General features: G+C 45.2%; 1 protein-coding gene across 1 annotated transcript; it reads left to right on the top strand.

The window, feature by feature from the left end:
- Window positions 1-9,764: 9,764 nt before the first annotated feature.
- Window positions 9,765-27,523, top strand: LOC8039790 (cytochrome P450 2C28). The gene is made up of 9 exons (XM_042289673.1): window positions 9,765-9,797; window positions 10,686-10,912; window positions 13,983-14,107; window positions 18,387-18,493; window positions 18,988-19,292; window positions 19,800-19,915; window positions 20,750-21,008; window positions 25,925-26,115; window positions 27,339-27,523. The coding sequence occupies exons 1-9, from the start codon at window positions 9,765-9,767 to the stop codon at window positions 27,521-27,523; spliced, it is 1,548 nt and encodes a 515-aa protein (XP_042145607.1).
- Window positions 27,524-27,846: the final 323 nt, after the last annotated feature.

The raw sequence follows: 27,846 nt of genomic DNA, 5'->3' as shown, positions 1-27,846 counted from the left end.
ATTACGGCGCTGCGTATTTCCGTCACAAAGCAACTTATTTCACGCTTGGGTGGACTGAGGTAAACCACTACGGAGGTTACCAGTCGTCTGAGCCAATCGGCTGCCGAGTGCGCCGTGACACGTGACCTTGCAGTGAGGCGCAGCGTCTCGTTGAACACGAGGTCACGCGAGACACTCTCGAGGTTGGATCGGCTGCGGTGGTTCGTTACGACAGCGGTTGTCCACTTGGGAATGGAAAACGAAACTGTTGATGCGAGGCGTCGTTAATTAGTGGGGACGAGCTGTGGTGGTTAAGTGTGTGGCAAACAACAAACTTCAAGGCAGTAGGAGAGGCTAACACAGTCTCCAGTTCGCTGTCGCAGAGACAGTGTATGACGGAACCGCAGGCCAAGGAGGAGAAAGCATGGAATTGACTGCAAAGTTAGCGCATGCTTGTATGGTACGTGCCGTTTTCAAATCTGCTTTGCTTGGTTTACGCACTGCCGCGGTTTTTAGATTCGCAACTTTCAGCGATGGGGGCGCCGCGGTGTGAGAATCACGCTCCTATAGCTCCTGGATGGTCGGCTTCAATTTAGAGGTGTTTGCTTGCACCTTCCTGACGCGGAAAATATGACTTAATTTGGCTCTCACATCGCTCGTATTTAAAAAAACTAGAATTTCTTACGCGAACTATAGTTGAGCCGTTCTTCGAGAATCATCCAGATGACAGCCATTTTGATAGGGGCTAGAGCGGCCGCTATACGGCGCGAAAGTTGCACATTGTTGGTGACAGGTTAAGAATTCGGTAGATTCTCTGCCTCCAGCGCTAGCTCTCTGCCTTCGATAACGCTCCTTCGCATGCTCAGCCAAAGCACGACGGAAGGCAGCCAGCGCGTGCTAGATATGGTGCTTCTACTCAATTCTTGGCCTGTCACCGAGTATTGGTGACGTGCGCGATTGAAAGCGTCGCTGTGGTCGACCTGTCACGATTGTCTGAATGCCGACTATGACGTCAGCAAAGGATTTCTCTTCGGCGGAAATGAGAGGAATGTAAGAACTTTAATTTTGACGGTGTTGGCAGTGTTGCTCTAAGAGCGCAATGATTTCAAGCTTTCACCATGCTAATTACAAACACCATCCAACTTGTTGTTCGCAAGGTAATGACGTCACGAGAGGGAACCACAGGAGGGCGCCACCAAAACATCTCGCCGCTAATACACAACTTGCACGCGACGCGCTGGTCGCCTTCCTATTTGTTCTTGCACTGAAATACAAATTCGACGCTGCGAAAGGTACGCGATCAGTAGTAAGGTCAATACAATGGTAGTTAATATTACGTCAGATGCTGAATTGAAAAAGAGGACCCCTAAGATGAATTTTTTGACGAGCTAGGTTAATTAAAAAAAATAAATAAAAATAAACTGCGTGGGAACATTTCGTTAAACGGGTAAACTTTTCAAAATTTATAATCGGTACTAAAGCTAATAGCGAAGTCGTTAGGTGAATTTTTAAGCCTCGTTTTTGAGGCTTGTCAGCTATTGTACATTTCTGACGATTGAGAGCCATTAAAGTATATTACGCTAATGTTACTGATCGAGGAAAGCAAAAGTTACACGGGGGCTTCCCACTTTGAACGGGTCTGCCACTGGACGTGCTTGCGGAGAACAGGCGACAATGAAGGCAAGATTTTGCTGTTTTTTATTGCGACTACCTTGCGAAAATATTACATACGCAAAGAAAGGAGAGGCTCAGGGTTCGAAGAAACGCCACGTAGTCGGGTTTAGATTGACCTCAAGAAAGCGCTTTTTGCGCTTTGAAGATTGTTAGTTTTCAACATCTTTTTCTCGTCGTAATGACTGTTTTCAAGATCAATTCTAACACTCATGTAGCCCTAGTGGACGATCTGAGGGCCGGACCTACATTTAGTGATAAGTGCACAGCTCAAATGAGATGCTTCGATGGAGTACACCGACAGTTCCACGTTGAGTCAGGCGCGTCACAGTATGCCACAATCTAACCAGGAAGCGTTGCGAAGAATAAATGAAATGATGAACAGAACAGCGCACACAAAGACAAGGAACATGCAGGACACACAAGCGCTGACTCGCAACTGAATTTATACACAAAAGAAAGAAGAAGAAACCTTTTCTCTGTCCTTGTCTTTGTGTGCGCTGTTCTGTTCATCATGTCATCATACCAACTCGCCCAACTTACAACACTTCTGGAATAAATGAAAGCTGGTACTCTACACATTGCATAAGTGAAATTAAGGCTTCGACTCATTTGTATTTACGTTATAATGTTTCGGTTCCGCCACCGCTCTGAAACAAAGTACCCGCCGTAGCAAATGCAGCGGCACGTGCCTCAGAGCTGGCGAGTCACTCACAGTTCCACGAATACCTTATCGATAACCCAGAGCTCGAGGAACGCCACTGTAAAGGCCTGCTCACAGTAGCGTTTTAACTCCGATAGTCTACAATGCTCTTGCGGCTAACGTCGAGATCATCAATATCGATATCGATCATCAATATCGATTTGACGCACGCGCAAGTACACACGCACGCAATCATGCAAGCTCTTGCACGCCTGCATACACACACAAGCACACATAATACACACGCGTGCGCAGACACATACAGACGCACCCAAACAGATACATGCACTCACACACAAAAAACCTTAATTTTAGAAGGATTCTCAAAAGGTGACTGATTGAGCCGAACACATAATGGGTTCGACTACCTGTCAGCGTCAACTTCACTCGACACTAATGTGCAATAAAACAACATCACGAAGTACTGATCACAAGAGTTATCTGTTACGTCCCCTGCGTCGAGGAATAAATCACGAATACTTTTGATTGCCGCCGTGACAGTAAATCCTTCCAAGTCGAGGTGTGGATCTTGATTGCATGATATTAAGTAGCCATGTCTCGCTGATACGTACCCTGTTAATATGGGTACTCCGTTACAGAGACGTTTCTGGGGACGAACTGTACAAATGCATGCATTTTTGCCTCGTCATCATAAAAAAACTCATATTATGGACGTTTTTTGGGGGGAGCGGAGGTGTTTATATTAAAGAAACGACACCGTAAAAGCAGTTTCTCAAGGGGTATTCACGCGGGGGACGCTTTTCGGGGAAGGACGTGCATGACGTCAGTGATCGGCGAAACCAGCGGGACTCCCTCCCCGGCTCCAGCATTCACACGAACTGCGGGGATGGATGGATGAATGAATGCTAACGGCTGTACTTTTTATAACGGATGGTAGCTTGCGCCACCTAGGGGACACAAGAAGGAGGTCAGCATTAGATGACGAATTTAACGGTGGCACTCTCGACAACTGGGAACGTATACGCTCAGGGAAGTCCAAAAATGGAGGCGTATACATGAAACCCCGATACGTGATTATGACGGCAGGGCTGTTAGATGGAAAGGACAAAAAAAATACTTTCTGCTACTTTTAGCAGAAAGCATTTTTTTGCTTTCTGCTAACTAAGGACGTGGAATCAAAAACCAGTGGTGCGAGGAGCGGCTTGAGGCACACCGTGGCTTGAGGATAGCATTGATGAATATCGAAGATTCCTTCGGGTGCCTCGTGTGACATTCGCACTAGCGCAGGCCACAACAAGTTAGACGATCCTGATGCCACTGCCGGCATCTTGTTGAACAAAAGTTGCCAGACACGCAAAAAAAAAAAAAAAAAGAACAACCGCCAATTGCAAAGAGGTTTCACGTTTGTGCAGCCCGAGCAAAAGCTCCCTCATCCCCCGGGGATGTCTACGTCAGCACGGCTCCGCGCAAAAGCGTGACGTTGTTACCACGTGATGCGCATCCCGGAAAGCAAAGGAAGGGATTTCTTCCTCGCGTGAATACCCCTTAAGGTTCGCGCTACTGCATATGGTGATTTTTGTAGAACCAATTAGCTGCTTACCTAAATAAATAGATATCCAGTCAGGCGCTGCTATTATAGACACCACACTACATGTAAACAAAACCTTTCGGGACCGACGTGTCCCTATACAACTCTGCCTCGTTAATGAAAAAAAAAATTAAGGTTTTAATTTACGCTAACTAAACCAGTGGTTGAGCACACGGGGAAATTCGATGACTTGCCCGCCACGTTTTTGTCTTACCTGGCGAGGAACGCATAACTGAAAAGCTTCATCACACCTCGCAATGCTTGATTTAGATTCAGAGCGCAATATTCAGACCCGGCACGTGTCTAAGAAACTTAATAAGCCGTGCAAAGCAATGGTTCGTGAATCCTAAGGAAGGTCACACGTAACGAGACCCAGTAAACAATGACTTCGTTGAGCTCTCTATACCCCTCTCTCTTTTTCTCTTTCTCCCACATGTAGACAAACATAGCGGGGATATTTTCCTCACGGGCACTTACCAAGAATGTCACTGCCGTTGGAGGAACTTCTCTCCCTGTTATGCTGCGCTAACGACCTACCGGCTTATTTACTTTAATGATACGCCTCGCCACTTTTTAAATACCTGCTTTCGCTGACTAATTCTCTTTGGATAATTACATCTTTTACGGTGTCTTAGACACCCTTAATAAGAATTGAATAAGGCCAACGTACCGTTTACAAAGAAGCCGCCACCAGGTGTGGGCACATGCGCGTGAGCAGGAACCAGATTCGCGTCAAGTAGAGCGTCTGCGCACGTCAAGGCCGCGTGTTAATGCATATAGTGCCAACCTCGTAATAATTAGGAATGTCACGAACCTACCCAGGTTCGATTTCGACCAAGTTGGAATCTCGATTTTTCGACCATGTTCGAACGAGCTGGAACAATCTGGAAGAGAAAATGTGCAATATTTGTGCTTATTGGCTGCTTATTGGGTGCTTATTGGCTGGGCGAATGCGCCCTTCTATCACTGTTTCACATTACTAACGAACGAAATTATTAAAAGTGCGTATTCTTTCTTTTATACATTGTGTAAACATTAGTAATCTATTTATAAAAGATAAAATGAACTACTTTCTAACTTGCGTGTTTCTCAAAAATCGAGATGTTTGTTTAGAAGCCGGGAAACCCTCTTCTTGAGTCGAACTTCGTCGAATTTTGCAAAGAGGTTGAAGGCTCGGCGAACAGGTCGAACCCCAATGTTCGAAATCGAACCTCGGGTTCCGCGAAAGTTCGCAACGTCAAAAGCGCAAGGCCTTTTCTGTTTAGGGTATTCACACGAGGGAGAAATCCCGAGGATTTCTCCCCGGCACGCGCATTCCACGACGAAAACGTCAAGCTTTGCGATGGGCAAAAGCCTCGCGTTTTCATCTCGTGATGCGCGCGTGCCGGGGAGAAATCCCCGGGATTTCTCCCTCGTGTGAATGCCCCTTTATTCGCTTAGCGATGATAGACAACGCGCAGAAACATAACAAACACCATGATGGTGTGGTCTTGACGCTGTCTGTTCGTTACCATTAGCTCGTAGCCTCGCCTGCATCTCAACTTAAAGGCCAAAGACTAGACTCGACATTCTGCAAGGCAGAACATCCTCCTCACCATTGGGGGAAAATTGGAAAGCGCGAACTGGTCGTTGGTCTTGAAGGTGAAACGTAGTAATATTGTCTCGCGGTTCGTTCTGAAGCTTTGGCAGCTGGTTCAGAGAGCGAGCTACATTTGGGCGGGGAATGAGCGTTAGGCAATGCTCCTTTAATTTTTGCAGTATAAAAAAAGAAAAAAAAAAAGAACGCGCTAGTTTTATGGGACCAGCTGTACTGAAAATGTAGATACGTACATACAGTATAGCCACATTTATACGTAATCATCGGACCTAATTAGGCACTTCTAATAACCTCGCGCGTGCTTTCGGATACCTTCTTTCAAAAACGCTCACACCCGATTTCTCGGTCATTTCATGAGGCGTCAGCAAGACCGCCAGTCGCTCGCTCCAGACGTACACAATGTATGGAGGAAACGTCGCCAAGTAAAGACGCACAGACGACCTTGACGATGGGGGTCGGGGAAGAACGCCCGTGGCAACTGACAGTCTTGGTGAACGCGTGAAGGAATGATTGAGAACGCGGCTAGGAGGCAACATGTTTTAAAGATGTAGTCCAAGCGCCTGTGCCAGGTCACAACAATTGTCCAAATTTGTGCAGTGAGTGCGAGTAGACGTAGCTACTTATGTCGATAAATTTTGTGTATACTATGTGTTTCTACCTCAGATCGTGCGGTGAGGGTCCGGGTTATATTGTTATCTTTATGTAAACAAAAATATATGTTAAGGTCATGTACTTGGCAGGAGCATTCAACTGTACGCGAACGCCATATGTAATTTTCTTCCGAAGGTATAAAATTTCGAAGCTGGAGGCGTGGACATCGCCATGGTTTCGCCGCGGTACTTTGCACAGCCGTCAATTTCACACCGAAGCATACACGTAGTAATAAATATCTATACTTATTTCATGAAAGGCTTGCGGTATCTGCACAATATAATAAAAATTACAATAAAAATTTATATGCAAAACAAATTGATGAAACATGTTGAAGGAATTTGTTTCAGAGTCATATTAACAAATTATTTAGTAACAAACTACTTCATATAAAATGACACAAATATATTGAAATAATCACCTTTTGAAAGAGGTTTACAAGTATATAATAAAGCTGTGCTTTGCAAATATTGTAGCTGGGTTACTTATTAAAGCAAAAATTCTGCTGACTTCAAATCTGGCAAAAATTGGACATCAATGTTAAAAAAAAAAAAAGAACACGACATAACTTTTTTTTTTTTTTTTAACTCTTTTTAACCGTTTACAGCGACTTTAACAACCCTCTGATTTCAAAATCTTCAGTAACAGATGACCTCCTTGAGAAAAAAAACAACAAAAAAAAAAAAAAAAAACGACAAAAAACCTTTACTCAAATTGAGTTAGCTCGTCTTCGTTGTAGGGGCTCCAAGGATACATTTTTTTTTACAACCGACATAAGCTCTGCAGCTGTGCTGCTCTATCGTAAAGCGTAAAACGTTATGCTGTCCATAGTTTCGTTTTATATGTGTTTTCTTGCGTTGCCTCCTACCGCCCCTTCCCTTTAAAAAAAAAAGAAAAAACACGATCTATCGGAGTGTATTTTACGAATCACAGTAAAAAGCTGCGCATGCCTTATATATGAATAATGTCGATGGATTTAATAGTTTTCAATTATGCACACCATATTTGTAATTGAAATGGCACCTTTGAATTGAATACTTATAAAGTTAATTAGAAATTGTAATTATTAACGTAATTACATTCAAACACTTATTTTTCGTCTAAATTTGCCCTTTGGCAGGAACCATTAATACATCCAACTCTAAATTTGCCCTTTGGCGGGAACATTTATTACATAAAACACTTTTTTGTGCTATGCGTACTTTCACATGAACGATTGAGCCCGAGTTTCGAAACACATACTGAATGCCTCTGCCACGGACAGGCCTCTCTTATAATATGTATTTTACTAGAATATATATCAACTGACATAGAAACACTCAACAAAATTATTGCGGTTATGAAGTTCTATCTGTATTCCTTTGGGCGCGTATGGATACAGAAAGGTTAAGCTGGCTTGTATGTCGTCACACAATTTTGAACACCGAGACACCGAGTCGCCAGATCCTACTCCCCTCGCATTGTTTTCGCGGTAAGAGTAGACCTTCCTCGTGTGAGGGCCTTGGGCTTCGCGGTAACGACCCGTGGAAGAGGATGTGGGGAGACGTATTCTTAGGAGGCAACGCGAGGAATCCCAAATATAAAACTAACGAAGCGAGAGACGGCATGACTTTCTATAACCTACGATAGAGCAGCACCGCTGTGCAGCGTCTGTCGCTTGTAAAAGATGGCACCTTTCAGCCGACGTGGTGCGGCAAAGCCCCTATCACGAAGACAAGCTAGGTCAATTTGGGTGAAGGTTTGTTGTCGTATTTCTCTTAAGGAGGCCGTATGGAACTCAATGTTTTGCCATCACAAGTTAGTTCAAATCACTGTAAGCGGTTAAGTATAACTAAAATAAAAAGGGAAGTTTTTTAAACAGTAACGTGCGATTTTGCCCCATTTCGTGAAATGACCTGCGTCTCTGCATCAATAACAGAACTAGAATAACGGACAAGCATATTTTTTCTTCTGTATTCGTAAAATGCATTGAAATATAATAATTTTTTTTATATTGTGCGTTGTTTTATTGAAATAGTTTATTGCTAAATTATCTGTGAATGTTTCTCTAAAACGAGGCTATTTGACGTGTTTCGTAAACATTTCGCATAGAAATCTTTTTTTTTTTTTTAATTTTTAACATTTCGTGTTTATGTCCTAAACCTTTCATAAAATATACAAACAAAAATGACTACTATATGCACGCTTCGGTGTGAAATTGATGGCTGTGAAAAATACCATAGCGAAATCTTAGCGACCTCCACGCCTGGAGCTTCTAAATTTTATATCTCCGGAAAAGTATTAGCTACCGCGTTCGCATATAGCTGAATGCTCCTCCCAAGAATATGGCTTCAACATACATCTTTTATGTAAATATATAAAAACAATTTTGACCCGGGTCATTATTGCGCGACATGACGTGGAATCATTCTTTAAACAATTTTCACCATTTATGTCTTTTTCGCCTAATTCCTCGGAAGTTAAAAACAAAACAAGACAACCCTCAGATTCTAAGCCCTCTTATGATCGATCTGAGAATACTGCAAAGTGGCGTGCGCAAAAAACACCAACAAGGTTGCAAGCCTATAACTGATATAACACTCACCTCCAAGAGACTCTATACCAGGAGGGCCGAATAAGGCTCTTCGCAGGACCAAGTGCGGCACACGGTTCGCTGGTAAGCGTGCCCCCCTTCCCCTCCTGTGTCCCCAAGACAAAAAAAAAAAAAAAAAGTAATTAAAAAAAGTACAATTTTGGCAGTCTTGTATTACGCTACGTTTTTGAGACATGGATGCGTTTAGTGACCCTGTTTCTTTTACTGATCTAGAGAGAATTTCGAAACGTGTATCCAAAATGCACTCTGAGAAAAAAGTAGTATATTCTTACACCCATTGTCACATATATTACATCCTAAAAAAACTTCAATTCGACGGACAGTGCATTGACGCCTAACCGACTAAACCAAATTTCACGAGCTGCTTGATAGCCGAGTTCAATAATTCATTGAAATAGTAAATCCACGTGTGACTGTTTTGCAAAAAAAGTAATGCGGATTTTTTTCCCCTACTGCAAATGCAAATCCTTAGTGTTTTTTTTTATTTCTGTAGTTTGTAAAACGAACTTTAGCTGTTTAATGTGTTAGATCGCACCTTTATGAAATTCTTAGTAAGACGAAATGAAGTTCCGGGGTGTATTATGTGACAAAAAGCGTAAGGCTACACACTCCTTTTTTTAAAGAGTGCGGGCGTCAGGGGCAGTGACTGGATAGCGAATCATGCATTCATTTTTGCTTAGCGGTTGAAGAAACGTTCTACTGCCTGGTGTTATTTCTCGTAGTCGACAATTATACTTGTCCCACTTTGGAAAGGACTGTTCCTTTCACGTAGTTACTTACTAAATTTTAGCACCCCCGCCCCCCCCCCTTTTTTTTCTCTTTCTTTTTGTTATTTTCTTTTCTGCGGCTTTCTGAACTTTTGTGGTTTTACCTGCGGGTCTAACCCCGTGTCCCTCTGGCCATCTCTGCAGTATACAGTTGGTATATTTTCCAACTTTATTGTGTCTTTTGCGCACGCCACTTTGTATAGTATTTTCAAATCGACCGTTAGAGGTTGTAAGTTTCGAAGAGGCTTATCAATATGGTAAAGTCGGCCGTAATTTGTTTCAATAAGGTAAGCTTTCTCTTTTTCTTGTCCCGTTTTCCTCTTAGACTAGTTCGTGAATTTCGCGGGATTCGTATTTTCTACGTACGAGTTTAGCGCTTCAACCTTAAAGTGCACCGTCCTAATTACTGATCCTCTCTCGGCCGCTCTGACGAGGGCTCGTCTTATTGCACTCGGAACACAATTCTGCGGCATTTCAAGAGCCTAGCTTTAATCGGAGCTTTAATGCGCGCTCTTATACAGCAAAAAAAGAAAAAAAAAAGCGAAAACAAAGCAATTGTTTTTTGGTTTTAATTTGGTCGTTTCGGACATCAGTCATCATATCGAACGATTTCGCCTGATGACGATCAGCGGCTGGTGAGTGCTTTTAAAGTGGTGGGTACACAATATATGGACTAAAAGCAAGAGCGCGAACGAGCTGGCGCAAATAGTAAATCTACTTCAATTACAAAGAACCCATAGGCATCCTAAACACGAAGACTCAAATGTATCTGAAATTTAGACGACCAGAAACTGCTCAAAGAGTATCCGAACACAGAAGAAAAGAAATAGAAAAAAACCTTCCCCTGCCCGTTTTAATCTGGATGAATTAGCGCATGAGTTCTTTATGAAATTGTGCATGCATACTGCCTGCTGCGCGTTCAATACCCTAGGCTGGTCATATCGTACTGCAGCGGTGAATTTCTCATCTACGCTGAGGACACCAAAGGCCCATTGGGGCAGACCAACTTCACGACGTCTAAACATACACACAAGACAATTCTTTATTAGAGTAAGCGGGGAAAAAAAATTTTTTTTTTTTACACAGTCGGACCAAAATCGGCCACTTCAAGCCGTACCTTCGATGATTGAAGGGCTTTACATCAAATTGATTTTTTTTTTCACATTTTTTTGCAGGTTCCTAGCGTAACGGCAGGAAATCCCCTGCGTGTCGTTGTGGTCTCCGTCCTGGCATGTCTGCTCCTCTGGCTCGTTTGGTCGAGAAGTAGAAGGCACCCTAACTGGAACAAGCTTCCGCCAGGCCCGAAGGGACTGCCTCTAGTTGGCAACTTGCCGTTCCTCAGCAAGTGTTTCGATCCCGCTCAGTGCAAGGCATGGGCCGAGAAGTACGGGCCGGTCTTCAGGTGAGAATACTCACATTCGTTCGGATTATTAACCTTCTCACAAACTTTATAAAAAATGATGTATTCTTGGGCACCGTTAATCACCACTTGTGGTTCAAAAATTCCGGAAATTCCTTATGACTAGCACACAAAGTTTCCTTTTCTCCTAAACTGACGTTACTTTATAAAGCCACGCTCTCGTGCCCGTATCTTCTAAAATCCTACAACGCTGCACGCGACTCTTGGAATAGCGCCCCCAAAAGAATGAGCGTACACGTTTTCACTTCTCTAACAACGAACCAACCTTTTGCTGCAACATTTGAACTATCTGTTGCCACATCAAAGCAGCGTGAGGGGCCCCACGCACAAACAAACAACTCCTCTCAATGCCTAAAGGCCCGTTCACACTCTTGCAACCGAGTACGACCGAGAGAGACCAGACCGGTTTTTAAGCCTTTTGCGACTTCTTAGGACCGGGTGCGATGCAGCGGAGCTGGTCCTAAGAGATCGCAAGAGGCTTAAAAACCGGTCTAGTCTCTCTCGGTCGTACTCAGTCGCAAGAGTGTGAACGGGTCTTAATATTCAAAGGCTCGTTGGGAATTAAACAAAATCCAGGTTTTCCGCGAAAAAACAGGGTATATATTCGGGGCAGTGTAGGCTTCAGAAATCCAAGTTAGGCATTGGTCGGCAGAAGGGAGGCCATAGGTATACGCTTTACGCTATAGTCTTTATCACAATAAAAAAAGAAAAAAAGAAGAAAACAAGGACAAACAAAGCAAACTTCACGACTTCTCGCCGACTGGTGTGAGTGTGACTACCGTTCTCTCACATCTGGTCCCCAGATTTCCGCCTGATGACGTCATAAACGTGTCACGGTGTTGCCTGTCGCGACCCTGCATGACTGTGCGACAGCAGAGGAGACGGAGACGCTGCGACGACAATGACTCTCCCGTTCGCTCACCTTTCCTGGCTCAAACCTCCACAAACCACACCGCAAAAAAAAAGAAAAAAAAAAAGAAAACAGCAGGAATTTTTTGTTGCTGTGACGTCATTTGTTGCCACTCCGGGACCACTTTCGACGAGGGGGCGGTACGGACGCCATAAACGTACCAGTCAAAAGAGAGTTTTAGCGAATCGTTTTTGCGCATCCGATAGGGTACGATATACCCTCCGGTACGAACTGTGCACATGCGAGTCTTTTGGGGTACAGCGCATGCGCAGTTCGTACCAGAGGGCCCATCGTATTCTATCGGATGCGCAAAAACGGTTCCCTTAAGCGCGATCCAAACCAACGCTTCTTTTTGCGCCTGTAGGTCGTGCGGCTGCGGATGTGACGTATTTTCGTGACGTCGCGCCGCTTCTTCGCTCCTTCCGGGCGCGCACAAAAAAGTTGGTTGATTTCAACTTCTTTCTCAACGCGCACAAAAACGCGCGGTGACGTATAGGGCGCTCCTGTGTCCCGGCCAATCGGTGGAGGGCAAGCTAGTTCCGGCTCCGCGTTTCTCGCCGTCTGGCTGCCCTCTCCTCCCTCCCTTTTATTCTCTTCCAACATGACAACGCGATCTCTCTTTCTCTCTTTCTCTCGCCGTCTGGCCGGCCAGTCTGTCGCAGTTGCACTTTGCTTGTGCGCTCGTGCCTGCGTGCGCGCTCGCCCGAAGTTTCGCCCGTCCAAACCAAAGCGCACGGTTCTGACTCAGAAAGCGCGCCCGGAAACAGCAAAAACGCCACGAAATGCGTCACATCCGCAGCCGCACGACCTACAGGCGCAAAAAGAAGCGTTGGTTTGGATCGCGCTTAAAACCCTCTTAAGACGCGTTCTCGGCACCGCATAGCGCAACAAACTCAGCAAATGCGGCTTATTTGTACTCAAGGGCGTATCGCCGTCGCGCAGCAGGAGCAACTGCCAAAGGGCATGTTCACGATGCGGTACATTCAGCATAGTTAAGAAAAAAAAAATCGCCAGTAACGTCTTTCTTCTTTTCGAGCGTTTTGTTCTCGCGGTTTTTACTGCCTTCTCAAAAATGCGCTCCGTGCTACTCAAATTTCAGAGCACATCTAAATGGAAGTCTTAAGCCGCGCCGTCACACTGATAATGCAACATACAAAAGATCGTCTTCAGACATTTTCTGGGGCGTGTTTCTTACTTGGGGCCTGTCACATTAATAATTAAAAAAAAAAAAAAAAAACTGCCTAGAGACATGTGCGAAGCACACATATGTTAAAAAACTAACATGCTGCAAACATATGCTTGAGATATGTTCGCAGGGAATTCTGTCATCATGTCAGCGGCAAACATGGTGTCTGTTGCATAACGAAGGACCGGTGCGACTTGGGCTTTACAAGCTTACTATGCGCGCAGCGCACATTTTGCATAATATGTATATACAAAAAAAAGCGCCTATGATGAACAATCGGATTTTTGAGAATATTTCGCCCGAGTTAAGGCTCCTTCACACTGCCCCATTATCTTACGTTAAGTTACGTTACGTATGAGTCACCGAAAGAGTCGCGTCTCGAATGTCGTGTGTCATGATTTTTCCTTGAGCTGGTAGCCTCGCTTAATAGGAAGCACAGAGGTCCCGGTGACCTCAACGTAATATTTCGTAACGTAACTTAACGTAAGAAAGTGGGGCAGTGTGAATGAGCCTTTACACTGGTCCCGGCAAAGTGGGAGACGTAGATCTAAAGTATGATAACGTGCCGTCAGTCCAGTACGATCTCTTCACACAGTGTCTTTGATAAAGATCATTCACGGACCTGGATGGCCCAGATCGCTGCTTGAGTGGCGAGCCTTGCGACAACGGAATTTTGCAGCCGTCATTTGTATCTTTTTTTTTTTTTAGCTGAAATTAAAAAGAAACCCACTGAGTGTACAATACGTTGTCATAATATTATGAAAACCTAGATAAATGCAGGTATGCCCCCGGTCCACAGCTGAAAAATGTGGAAAAAAAGAAACAAGTACAAAAATATGGGGGCTTTGAATGGCATGATGATGAGAGTTGGCAAGAATTTTGTATATATACTATTGAGTTTCCAGGTGAGGTATTACTTTGTCTAGACGATTTCAGAGACCCAAAATGTTCTTCAGGATAAACATGGGTCCGGGGAACGTGGTGATCCTGAACGACTTCAACTCCATCAAGAAATACTTCTGCAAACCGGAAGTCCTTTATCGACCTTCAGACTGGATCCTGACGCATTCAGGTGTTGTCGGTAAGTGCCGGCTCTTTCCGATCGTGCGTCCACGTCCCTTCCCAGCTCCGGAAGAGCCAGTGATGGAAATGTAAGGGAGGAAGACCGGCGAGTGACGAAGCCGATAGTCATCCGTAGATTTTCCTTCCGTGTCTGAGGTTCGCTCACTTTCAGTTCACGTATCTTGCTTTGTGATTGGCGCTTCCGCGTTCTTATCGACCAACGCCGCAGTGTCATTGACTTTTGAGTCAGTGGCGTACCTCTATGTTCACCCTGCACTTGCAAATATTGCAAGACGGTAGGAAACGAAGTTTGTAAAAGAGAGTAGTTACACGTGACAATTAAATATATAATTAAGGCTTCGATCTATATTCTTCTTCCTTTGCCAGGTAGAGTGTGGGTTGAGACATCGGTGAATAAGAAAATAAATTCTTTTCGTTATAAATATTATTTATAAATAAAAGCACCTGGATACCCCTCAAACAATTCCTTAAAACGTAGGTGAAAACAAGGTAATGTAAACACACGTTTGCCAAACGTTCCTTTTTTTACGCCTTTCACAAAACGCACACAACACGGTCCAGCGGTAGTGTATACGTGTTCACCAAATAGACAACCGCTGAGGCCACGAGCAGCGAAGTGCCGTGGCCTCACCACCTAACGAGTTTCCCTCTCTTCAAACCTGAAATCTCCAGCCATAGTCTTTGCTCTATTCTACGTCAGCTACCAATTGTTTTATTAGACTAAAAATTTGTTTTTGAGATAAAATGTGTCCAGCTCGGGTAAAATCAGGAGAGAAAAGAAAAAGACTACCATTTCCGAAGTGCTGGCAAAAAGCTGACGCACGAAAAAAAAATAATAAAAAGGTCACTGAGATGCAGATAACCTGGTTGTAATTCACAAATGAAGTGGGCCAACCCTAGAAGTTGAACTACAAAAAAACAAAACAACAACTAAGTAGCATTTAGATCCCAATCAAATAAAGTAAAAAAAAAAAAAGGCCCGTGCGAGGGCGTACTGTGGAGACCGGCTATAACGAAGCGAACGGGAATCGCAAATCACTTCGCTATATCCGCCATTTCGTTATAACTGACTTCGGTAATAACGAAGTGCAAAAGGAAATGGGAAATCGTGATTACTTCGCTGTAGCCACTGTTTCGTGACGAACCACGAATTTCCGTAAAACTACGTGTGGGTGGCACAAGAAATGAAAGGGGGTGATGTATATGAGAGTCCCAGATGTGTTGCTTGTGACAGTTGGAGATACGTCAACGGGCTCGTGCCGCATGACGATGGCGGGTGGGGAAGATCAGAGCCTTGTATAGAAAGAGTTTGGTCAATGGGAGGAGCGGGCAGAGCCAGGGCGTGCACCAGACGCAGAAAGAGGGCGTGACATGTTCTCTTGGCCAACCAGAAGCCGAAAAGAATCCCCTAGTGGTGGTAGCGGGAAAGGGTTTTAATCATCGGTATATCTTGGTATATGGTTTGAATAAGCGCGTAAGAGTGAGGTGCAGTAACCCTTTCTGGTTGATTATAGGGTGCACGTGATGTTTCGATCATGATCGTGCAGAAAGATGTAAGAAACGTTTTTGCTCGAACAGATTGTGACCGCTGGGACGGCAAATTCCTGGCGCTTTGCACCTGGCGTACGGATTATGTCGATCGTTCCGCTAGTCGCGGCTTTCCACCATGATATTAAATGACCGTGATTGAAACATCACGTGCCCCATATTTTCAGTCATCAAGAGCTACTCTGACGCACTTATTAATTTATTTTCTCGCTACCACCGCTAGGGTATTATTCCCGGCTTCTGGCTGGCCACATTAGAATTTGTAAATACGCCCTGGAACGCGCCCAACAAGCTTTCGGCCAATGGCGTCTCCTCATTTGACGCCTATACTTCACAATGAATCGCCAAATTCTCTGTATGTACGGCTCAGGGGTAGAGGTGACTGCCGTGGCTCGGGTCAACGTTACTAGAACCACTCAGTAGGGAAACTGCCATAGAGGCTGCTCTGAAAAAGTGGCACCGATCCGGACTCCAGAACCGAGCTAATGTTGATCGGAACGCCGCCATTTTTCCTGCAGCGGCAACTCATGGAACTGCACGGCTGCAATTATTCGTTCAGGTCGAGCCGCGCAAGGGCCGGTGGCGCCATCTAATAGTAGTCGGGGTATCGCATTCGATAGCGTCGTCTATTACTCTTCAATTTTGGCTTTGATCGACCATTTTGGCGCCGAAACAGATGCAGTGGAGAGAGTTTGAGGACTGCTAATTCCGTCTACCAAGCGGACGCGCCGCAAATAAGCACGTCTCCTAAGGACGTACCCAAGTCGGGAAGCGCTACCTGAAACCGCCGGTGAGACATGGCTGTATCAAAACAACATTATTGGTGCCACAAAACAATGCAAACTAAAATGTTATACAAGCATTACACTTCTGTGATTTTGTACTAATCTTCAATACATTTTCCTACAGAAAGACCTTTTTTTCGTTTGTTTTTACGCAAAAACATGCTTTCTAAAAGCTCAGGGTGAGCACAGTAAAGAAAAAAAATTGAGTCGCCATCTTGGCACCTCAAGCCTGGGGGTGTCGGTACTCTGGGAACATTCAGTGACTCTAGCAGAAGCCATATAAAGCAACTTTCATGTTTCAACTCGTAGCTAAAAGGCGGCGCTGTTATCGTATTTGACTCGGTCTCGGTGGACGACAGCAGTCTAGGTTTCCAGGGCGAGTTTCCCAACTGAGTGTTTTAGTAACGTTGGCTCGGGTATAGGCGAAGTCACGTGACCTGATGTCACGGGAGCTACAGACCAATTCAGTTTACCCGCAAAAAAAGAGAAAAGGGAAGAAAAGGAAACTTTCTCGCTAAATTTGGCCAAAAAATTTATATTACCTGAACCTCTAAATTTAGCGAGGAAACTAAATTTGAGTATAATTCACATAACGTAAGGTCGCGTGACTTCTACAGGGTGTCACTAAAGAAAATTTACACTTCTTTTTTTTTACCGCAAAAATAAACAAGGCCGAACGCTCATTCTCCGCCCAAAGGTAGCGCTAGAGGTCACAACCAGGTGCCCAACTTTCAGCCCGATCCTATAACTTCATCAAAAGTTATAAGTGATTTTCTGAAAATTTCAATGGGAAAATGGAGCCCATTCTTGGCCCGTTTTCGGTTTCTGGTGCCATAGAGCCCCATCTGTTCGAAAACGCCGTCGGCCTCCATTTTCCCATTGACATTTTCAGAAAATCACTTATAACTTTTGATTAAGTTATTGGATCGGGCTGATACTTTGGCGTCCGGTTGTGTCCTCTAGCGCTACCATTGGGCGGAGAATGAGGGTTTGGCGATGCCTAGTCTATTTTTGCGGTGAAAAAGACCGCGTAAATATTGTTTTGTGACACCCTGTATTTCTTTGACAAATTTAGCTGGAAACTGAATTGTCTTATAGGTCACGTGACAATAATTATCCAGCCACATTTAGTGGGAAAACATAACGCGATTAGGTCAGGTGACCTGAAGTTTCCCGCTAAATTCAGCAGGGAAACTAAATTTGTGTAGAGATCACGCTAGGCCTGGTCACGTGACATCAATTTCCTGGCCATATTTACCCGGAAATATATATCACATGACGTCAGGTCACGGGACAACAATTTTTCTGCTAAATTTAGCAGGAAAACTAAATTGGTGTATCATTGACTCCGGTCTCGAGCTCGAGACCGGAGTCGATGAGAGCAGCCGCGGCACGCCTCAGAGTTGGGAAAGGTGTGCATAAGATGGCGCTACCTGTCCAACTTCACTCGTTGCTTACTTTCGTTCGGGCAGCGAGCCTTGCTTTGTACATATACCCCCTCTCTCCCTTCCTGTATCTTTCTCTCTGTCCTTTTTGTTCACTCTTTCCTCACCACGTCACCGTCTTAGATGACTAAAGTAAAAAAAGATGACGGCTCATTTAATTCCTTATTAAATAAAACGTTTCAACAACATCGCACGGTTACTAAATGACGCACATTAAAGTTAAACCTATCGCTTTTCGTAAGCAGAACTCCCGCAGTTTATATACTGCAACAGATTTCAGTGCAATTTCAATACACTCTTTTCACATAAAGACGTTGCCAAGCGGCGAAACCTCAAAGTGCGATGAGCGTCCTGACGTAGAGGTAGCGCAACTCCCCTTCCGGACGCCAACCGTAGTTCGAGCTTTCGCTGCTCTCTGAGCAGGGCCTGCAGATGGATACGAAGGCTCAAATCAGCAAGGCTGGTATTGTACTCACACTCCTTTTTGTTCAAACAACAGGGGTGGCGACTATAAATGGCAAAGCCTGGGTCGACAACAGGCGGTTTTGCATGCAAGTGCTGCGGGATCTGGGTGTCGGCAAGAAATCAATGGAAAAACATATTCAGGTAAGTAATTTGCAGCAATGGAAGTTTTTCTTTTTTAAATTCATACATGACTTAGCGAAGCAGGACCTTGGCAACAGTGTTGCACTCAACGAAATTGATTTAAAATGAGTTTTTTTTTTAAATTGTGCAATGTTTTTTATATTACTGGTTATTACGATCAAGTTGCCTTGGTTTTCGCGTTAGTGCACAGTGTTAAGTAAAACATATTAGAGCACGCCATAAGCAGTGGTCTTTTTTAAATAATTATGCTTTATAGTTAATGTTTATTATGCTTTATAGTTAATGGGAAAACAGTTAGGGGAGAAAAAATATTTAACAAGCTGTCATAAATAAGGATCTAATTTATACTCAGCAAAACCAGAGGTATAAAAGATCTAATGTTGTTCGTCAGTTTTTCAAGGAAGAACTCACGACAACGAACAAGGTCCAAGCAGAAGCAAACCTTCTGAAATAACTTCCATCCTCTAATTGTCGCCGCGTTTCTTGTAAAACAGGAGGAGTCTCAATACCTGGTCGAAAAAATAGCCGAGACCAAAGGACGTGCCACCGACGCGCAAGAGTTCCTCACGCCGAGCGTGTCTAACAACATCACGGCTCTGGTGTTCGGCCGTCGCTACCCGTATGAAAACGCAAGCCGCAAGTACATGGACGACCGCCTCGAAAGAGTCATCAAGGTCCTCAGCAGGGGCTCCATCGTGGGCATCCTGCCAGCCTGGGTCTTCAGCATCCTCGTCCGCATTCCTTCGACGACAAGCAACGTCATCAAGACGATTGCTGACGACCTGCTTGGTTACGCAAGGTCAGCATTTTCGATTAGCGCTGAGGGGTATGCCCGGCAATACTAGCCTAGAAGACGACACTTGCGCGTGACGTCAACGTTGGAGGATCGCCGGTCCGCTCTAGATGACAAACATGCTGAGTCTTGACGATATTCACCGTAAAGCCATGTTCTAGCATTGGGCTCGTTATCAGACGCTGCAGGACGCGGAGCTGCATGAATCTACTAATGACGACGTTTGGGGTGGGGAGGGGGGAGGGCGGGAACAAGCTAAGGCTTTGTCTTCAAGGTGGCATTTGCCCAGAGCCCAGCGCTTTACTTGCGAGTCAGGAAGCTGTCGAGAACAGTTTCGGAAAGGTTGAATCAAATAGTGCTGATGACACCCCAATGACTGTAGACCCATAGCTTTCAGGTACGGGGTTTTTGGGCTCTTTTTTCCCAGTAAGAGTTATAGGGACGGCAATGCCATTTGATAGGAGCGTTTTTGAAGCAGATTTCACGAAATCCCCTTCCTTTCTTTCTATGCAGTCAGAAAGTAAAGGAGCACCTGGAATCTTCAGAACTTCGAGCTGAGCGAGACTTCATCGATCGATACCTGAGTAAAATCAAGGAAAACGATTGGAATCCTGACTCCAGCTTTACCAGTAAGTGAAACGGGCGGCCAGGGCGAATATCCACTCATCACGTAATAGATAAACACAAGGTCACAAATACACGTCCTTTCTAATGCATGGCGTGCATTGACGCACGCCAGATCAGCGGTCATTGTGGTGGCATTGCTGCTGCGCGAGTATTTTCTGCAGCATTCATTTCACACCATCGAGTTTGTATTTCTCCATAAAAACAACTAAGAACGACCACCAGCAGGATGCGAAGACGTCATGTGCAAGTCAGGCTTTAGAACAACCAAACTGATGCACATCATTTACGAGCACAAAAATTAACTATCTACGGTTGACTGAATTCAGTTTTACGAGTAGCTGACACTGATGGTGTGCCAGAACTAAAAGTAGGCGCTAGCGTGGTCGTTGTCCGCTAATTTGATTACAACAACAACAACAACAACAACAACAACAAAACAACAACAACAGCAAAACAACAACAACAACAATAACAACAAGAGCAACAACAACAACAAAAGCAACAAGAACAACAACAACAACGAGAACAACAACAAGAACAAGAACAAGAACAACAACAACAGCAACAAGAACAACAACAAGGACAACAACAACAACAACAACAACAACAACAACAACAACAACAACAACAACAACAACAACAAACAACAACAACAACAACAACAACAACATATTTTTCTAAAGTTTATGCCAATGCACGTATCCCTTGGAAAGAGTTCTATGAATGGACACAATATATTTGGCTTCGATGCATTGGTCGACACTCGCTCAATATTGTTTCACATCTCCACGAGCGTCAGTCCTCTTCCAACGCACCTGCTGGTATTTTCGTTGCAGTGAATCATTTATTGGGCAACGTGCTGAGCTTCTTCATAGCCGCGTCCAACACAGTCCGCACTTCGGTGCAGTGGCATATGCTCTGCCTGGCGGCTAACCGGGACACTCTTCAGCTGAGGATCCAGCGGGAGATCGACGAGGCGGTCGGCAAGGACAGGGCACCCACGTGGGAAGACCGCGACAAGATGCCCTTCACGGTAGCCTCCATCTGGGAGATGTACCGGTGGAGGACGGACTCGCCCTTCGGGGTACCCAGAGCGTAAGCGCAGTCTACGTATTTTGCCGTTTGTCTTAGGCCCAAAGCCACAGTTACACTGTTCACACATCGCACAAAAGACACGGTCTCCGCTCCAGACATGATGACATAATTATTTGGGAACAAGCCTCGAGCATCTTCGAAGAACGTTTGCTTCGTATTTACGAACGCTTCTGACATGTTAGCAAAGAGTGTTTGTATGGCCAATATGACCATCGTAGAAAGAACAAACATGCCTCAGACAGTGTCTGCGGACTTGTCTACTGTATGATGTATTAGCAGTGGGACCACGGCTTAACAGCTCGGGGTACGGCGGAGGAAGGAGGCCAGAAAGAGGGGGGCGGGGGGGGGGGGGGGGGGGGGGGCTTGGCTTCAATTGCACTAGGGCTTTTCAGATCTTCAGAGAGGAACACTTTCGGTTTGGGGACCTAGCGCAGATGTGTCGCGGCGTGCGGCCTTGAAAACGTGCGCACGAATAAAGATAGTTCTCCGAGCCCCTAATCGCGATGTATGGATCTCACCCCGTTTGCCAAAAATGCGAGTAAGACGTCGACACACATGTTTCATGGCGAGGCGGTGCCTTTCACTTTGGAAACTTTTTTTTTTCCTTCACTGTGGCCCAGGACTTGACAAGTAAACTCTCATGGTCACAGAAAACTTAAGATATGCGGGTAGTGGCGAATCCAGAGCATCTTATTATTTGCTCCACAGCCAAGGGGATTGCGGGAATAGCCAATAAAAAAGCCGAACAAATCAGAGAGCAAGAAACGAGAAATATAATAGAAAACGCCTTTCTGTCTGTTATGCTGCCAGTACCAGGGATGAAAGCGGCATTTGACCTTTTGAGGCAGGTTCTGCAGCAGAATAGATATTCATTCGGAGCAATTACTTACGCTTTTGGAGCCGATGCTATCTGTTAGCGCATCACTTGAAAAGGAATGCATCGCTACATGAGTTCATACTTGATGATGATTAAGGGTTCCTCTTTGAGACTGAAGCATACCCCTTGTACCATTTCGTAATAAGAATAGATAGGGCTCGAAAGTTACACAGAACCTTTGTTTTAGAAGTAAGGCTCTGGTCAGTTGTAGGTTCCAGTTACAATGGGTACTAAAAATGGTAGAAATTGAATCATGGCACAACAGTTGAGTTGGAATAAAGCCTCTCTCCCCTTCTACTTTTACACCGGCTAGTTCGTTTAGACTGTAAGCATAATTTCTGTGAAGTGCCAGCGAAAACGAGTACATCCGCTAACAGGTCGATCAATAAAAATGCGTCCCAAAGTTTTATGAACCGACCAAAATAAGAACTATAATATTAAAAACTGAACAGAAAACTGCCCTCCACAAGTATTACGAAAATTTGCACGTGTGCTTTAAAAGTGACACATTTTTAGCGGAGTCGGAACCAGGGTGAAGTCCAAGTTCGCTGCTCTCCCGATCGACAGCGGCATGGGAACAACATTGACTACCGTATTTATTCATTTTCCCTTTTCCTTTTTTTTTTTTTTACGCGGGCTTTTAAAATTAAAGATTAGCCTGCAATCTAAAAACAACTTAAAAAACAACAACAAGGATTTGTAATATTGGTGAGCAAAATTTCCGAGCCTATCGCGCTAACCCAGGCGTTCACTTCTGTCAGCCACTGCTCCTAGCACTCCCTAGCACTCCGCTGCAACGCGGTGAAGCTCGACGAGCTCGCGCTGGTGAGAGGCACCACGGGGGCAAACACCAGACATGATAATCAAGTGATCTAATCAGGAGTACAAGACCCTAGTTCTATAGTATGAAAGTAGTCGCGATCATACTATTATGAAATGTTCCGGCATACTATTATGAAATGCTCCGGCATGCGCCCACATCGTCGGGACATTTGAATGATATTGGCGATCAGCCCGTCTGCGCATCAACCGGCCAGCACGGTTGACGAGCAAACCTATGCTTCGTGTAATCTTATTTCAAAGCGCAGCCGACGCTACGAGCCAATGGAACCAGTGCCAAAGCGCGACATAATGGCATTCGTTCACTTTTCTGCCCGTGCTTTTTCATTGACTAAATCAAGCGATGCGAATGTCTCGTGACATGCCACTTTATTATGTGCGGTTGTATGGGTTCGAACCTTCCACTGTGCTCTGACCTAAATGAAAAACACTGTACGGTAAGTTGAGACGCCGCGCAATACATCTTTGTACCATTTTTATTTGCTCCTACTTCTCCACATACTAAAACCGACCAGTATAAAACAAAAAAAAAATTGAATTCCTTTTGCTTATCTCGGCACAGGTACGTGGAGCAGTGGTGAGCGAAAATGGCCCTTCGGCGCAAGATGTAGCACACTTTTGTTAATGGCTCATTTTGGCTCAAATTCGCGTTACTGCATCGTTACTGCATCGGCGCAGTGGCTACAGTACGCCCTTCCGTCTTTTGCTTCGCAGAACACGAGGAGAGTTAGTCGGTGAAGTCTAGAAAAGAAGGCAACGACGAGGTCGTAAACATTCCGCAAACCTAAAAATAAAGCCTGCGACGCGACGCCGAACATTGCGTTCCCGCGTGAAACGTCTATGGCCACTGACACGCTTAAAATACGCAGGGCGTGTCTCATTATGGTGAAGCTTAATAGCTTCATGATTCGTAGTTCGGCGTTCTGATCGGCTAATGTAGAAGGCTCAATGGCTGCGGCGCTTACGCTTGAAACTCGCCACGTCCGGCTTTTCGAGGGTTTTCAGCGACTTGCAGAGCTGAGTTTTAAAGCGCGGAATTCGCTTTAACGTCTAAACGTACTTTTTGTTCCATCACCCGCCGAGCCTCTGCAGCAAATCGCAGTCGCTGGCTCTTCAAGTACTATGCGTGTGAGCAGACACGTGGGTGTTCTTAAGAACGTGCAATACTTTGCTTCACCTTAAACCAGCGCACAACGAACGCTACACCGTAGAACGTTAAACAAAAGACCGTAGAACGTTAAACAGACTGAAATTGCTTCACAAACTTTTTTATCACTCTCCATCTCGTAAGTCGATCTATTGTAAACCTGCTCCTTTTATCTCACGCCGACTTGACCACCCCTGCAAATTACACCTTGACATTCCCAGAACTAACCTTTACAAGTTCTCGCCTCTTCAGCTTGCTATTAGTGACTGGAACCAACTACCCGAAGCCATTGTCACAATAATAGACCCACAGAAATTCGCCGATAATGTTGCCGTTCATCTCCATCTGTGATAATTTTCTTGTTTTATATTACTAGCGTTCTTTTGTTTTGACACTGTCCTGCCAAATGTCCCCCCCTTTGTAATACCCCTCGTGGGTCTTAAGGGGAACCAATAAATGAAATGAAATAAATGAAATACACTCTAGGAAATGCCTGCACGTCTACTTACCCGCAAAACACTTGAAGAGCCAATCTCTGCGATCTAAGAAATCAGGTGAGCGAACGATGAGGCGGAACATCTGTTTAGACCTCAAAATGAAGTCTGCGCTGTGGCATTACGCAATACAAGAATGGCGCATTGCATCGGGTAATGACACAGCGCAGACTTCATTTTTAGGTCCAAACGGATGTTCCGCCTCGTCAATCGCTGACCTGATTTCGTCGATCGCAGAGACTGGCTCTTCGAGTGTTTTGCGGGTAAGTAGACGCGCAGGCATTTCTTAGAGTATAGGAGCCGATGGGAGGTCAAGAACGTCGAGCCGAAAATGAAACGTCACGGTGCTGGTTTTATTTCGGTGCGTATACGTTAACAGTAGCTAAACCAACGAAAGCTCGGGGCAGACTCCACGATCTTCCGACTTATGGCGAAACGAGCCATAAGTCGGAAGATGGGAGCTCCGTCCGGGGACCACTCCTGGGGCTCCGATCGATAAGTCATAGTCCCCGCAATACGGCCAGCAAGTGTTCCAAAAAATGCGCCCTTGGCGCATCGGAAAGCAAGGAAGGGGGGACACCACGTATACCTATCAAAGAACAAACTGGATAACGCGTAAGAAACGCACGGTGACGAGGCAACCAAGCACAGGCCGTCATTGGGTGCGGTCGTGGGGAAGGTAACAAAGGCACGTGGACTGATTTGGAAGCAAACAAACGCACCAGGTGCGGAAGGGGCGGACGAGATTGCACGACGTATGGCCGCGTTTTCTCCCGCGCTCTAAGTAATCTGGGTTCGTCTGCTTTCCCGCAACGCTCCTGGGCGAGCCAATCGCTGCGTTCTGTGGAGGTCGCTTGGCGAATGACGGAGCGGATAATGTGCGTGAACCTAAAAAAGAACTTTCAGCCTTTCCACTCTGGTGAAGAGGGAAGACCAGCGGAGATGTACAATGGAAAGTAATGGCCGGCCGCAAGTTGGCAGGCCAGAGTGGAAGGGCTGCCGCCATCTATGAGCGCCGGCGGTAACCAGGTACGTGGCTTGCCGCCGTCGCTCATAGATGGCGGTAGGTATCTAAAGTTCGATGTCTTCATTTCTCTGCGGGGGACACGATTCTGGAAAAACTAACCCTTAACTCCGCTGTAAAAAAAAAAAAAAAAAAAGAAAAAAAAAATCATGTATTGTTTGCGCTGTAGCACTGAGCTTGACGTTTTCCATGCTCACTGTCAAAGCGGAGATCGTTTCTTGAGGTCTAAACGTATTAACAGCCCCCTCATTCATCGATCGCGTTCCGTTGATTGCAGCGATGGGCTCTCCCGAATGCTTTGCGGGAGAACGGACACTCATGATTTTGTCAAGGGGCATGATCGCAATGTTTGAGAACAAATTAAAAATAAGTAATGCCACTTAATTCTTCCTTCTCTCAGTGAAATGTTTATTTAGGTTGCTGAAGACTCGCTAATAAAGTCATTCCAAGTTCTTTTTTTTTTAATAATTTTTGCTCCAACACTGTCTATGGCTGCGGGAATGTGGGAACTCATTGAACGTCACATTGTTCCAGAGCCGGTGAAGACACCTTCTTCGGCGAATACTTCATTCCCAAAGGAACCATCGTCATGGCTAACTTTCGAGCGGTTCACAGCAATCCGAAACTGTGGAAAAATCCGGAACGCTTTGATCCTACACGGTTCTTAACCGAGGGAGGTGCGCACCTGGCTCCAAAACCGGATTATCTCATCCCCTTTTCTGTCGGTAAGTGTCACATGTCTATGTGCATAACATTTACAACGCAGTGAGCGTAGATAATCTATCTATCTATCTATCTGTCTATCTGTCTATCTGTCTGTCTGTCTGTCTTTCTGTCAGTCTCTGTCTGTCTGTCTGCCTGTCTGTCCGTCTGTCTATATATATATATATCTAATGAATGTTTTCTTATTAAAGTCATACAAGCGGTATCAGGTGCTGTCAATTTAAAGCAGAACATATGAGAAAATGTTTACACAGCGGAAAGTGATTACATTTTGGAAGGTGGCGACTCATGAGAAGAAGTGTTCGGCAAGGGCAATATGAGTTTGATACAGCGTGCCCACGAATCCGGTGAAAGCCTTTAAAGGGATGCTGAACCAAACATTTCAGTGTCTATAATAAGTGGCGCACGATCGTTCCACGAGCCAGCAGCCGCCAGTGTGCGCGAGCACACGCATCGAAATTGACGTCATCATATCCCCCATTCACGCATAAGCGTGAATGGGGGACAGATCTGTCGGTGGTTGCGCCAGTCAGAGGGTGCATGGACAGCAGACGAGTGCCGTAACTAAAACAAATGAGGGATCGTTTTTTCTTTTTTACTTTTTACTCAGGTTAGTTTGTCTTTTGAAATTTTGGTGCGATGCTTCCATCTCGTTTGGGCACCTCCATGGTAAATCGTAGCGCGATACGTCACCAAGCCGGTTTTCGCGGTCACATTAAAGGCTTCCCCCGGAATCGTGGGCGCGGAGTATTCACGGATAACTTAAGATACAAAGGGGCGGGCCGAACCTCGAATACCTTCTTCTCGCTCTTCAAGCAATGAGATTACGTCATTAGCCGATAAAAACGCCAAATGACGAATCAGAAAGCAAGGAGAATGATCAAAGTCAGCCCCGCCTTACGTTTCGTAGGCTATCAATGGACATAGTGACTACCTTAACCCTCAACTCAAAAAGAAAGAAAGAAAAAAAAGTGAAAGCCGTTTACAACTCCCGGTAACGCCGAATTAGAGCGCAGCTCTTGAGGAGGAGTATGGAAGGATACTGAGGGGGAGGGGGGGGGGGTCACGTGACCTTGGGGTGGGTAACGTGACATTGGGGGAGTCATGTGACCTCGTGGTTGCGCCGACGCCGACGCCGACGCCGCTCAAGCCGGAAACGGGCCCCTAAGACCTGCGCTCTAAAAGGAGAGAGTGATTAGTGATTGCATGTATTTTTGTCTCGCAGGCAAACGGATGTGTCCAGGCGAGACGCTAACCACAGTGGAGATCTTTCTGTACCTGACGTCCCTCTTGCAGAGATTCGACATTCTTCCCGAGGAAGGAAAGGCCATCAACCTTGCGCCCGTCAGCGTCACCTTCAACATTCCTTTTCCTCAGAAACTTCGTTTCGTACCTCGTTGTAAAGACTGAAACTTTTCGTCTAGCTCTATATATAGGAAGAGAGTTCAAGTAACGCACCTGGACGACGATCACCACGTAATCTGCGACAACATATGAAAAAACGGTTAATGTGCAGGCCAGCTGGTGTAAGTTTTAAATGATGATTGTCATGTCATGTGCATACCAGTCTCAGGTTTAAATCATCATGTGCAACATATCAACCGCCGCGAAATTCCGCTTCCCATTTCCAGAAAACAATGCGGAGAGCAAGTCGTCTGATTCTTGCGCAGGAGTTGTGGTGACGTCAGTGGGACGGCAGGCTCTGATCGACTTTGATAGAAAAGATAGTGGGT

This window comes from Ixodes scapularis, unplaced genomic scaffold (assembly GCF_016920785.2).
Source record: "Ixodes scapularis isolate PalLabHiFi unplaced genomic scaffold, ASM1692078v2 PGA_scaffold13__105_contigs__length_92229423, whole genome shotgun sequence".
Taxonomy (NCBI): domain Eukaryota; kingdom Metazoa; phylum Arthropoda; class Arachnida; order Ixodida; family Ixodidae; genus Ixodes; species Ixodes scapularis.
The sequence above is the reverse complement of the archived record's forward strand: the minus strand, read 5'-3'. Positions and strand labels throughout refer to the sequence as shown.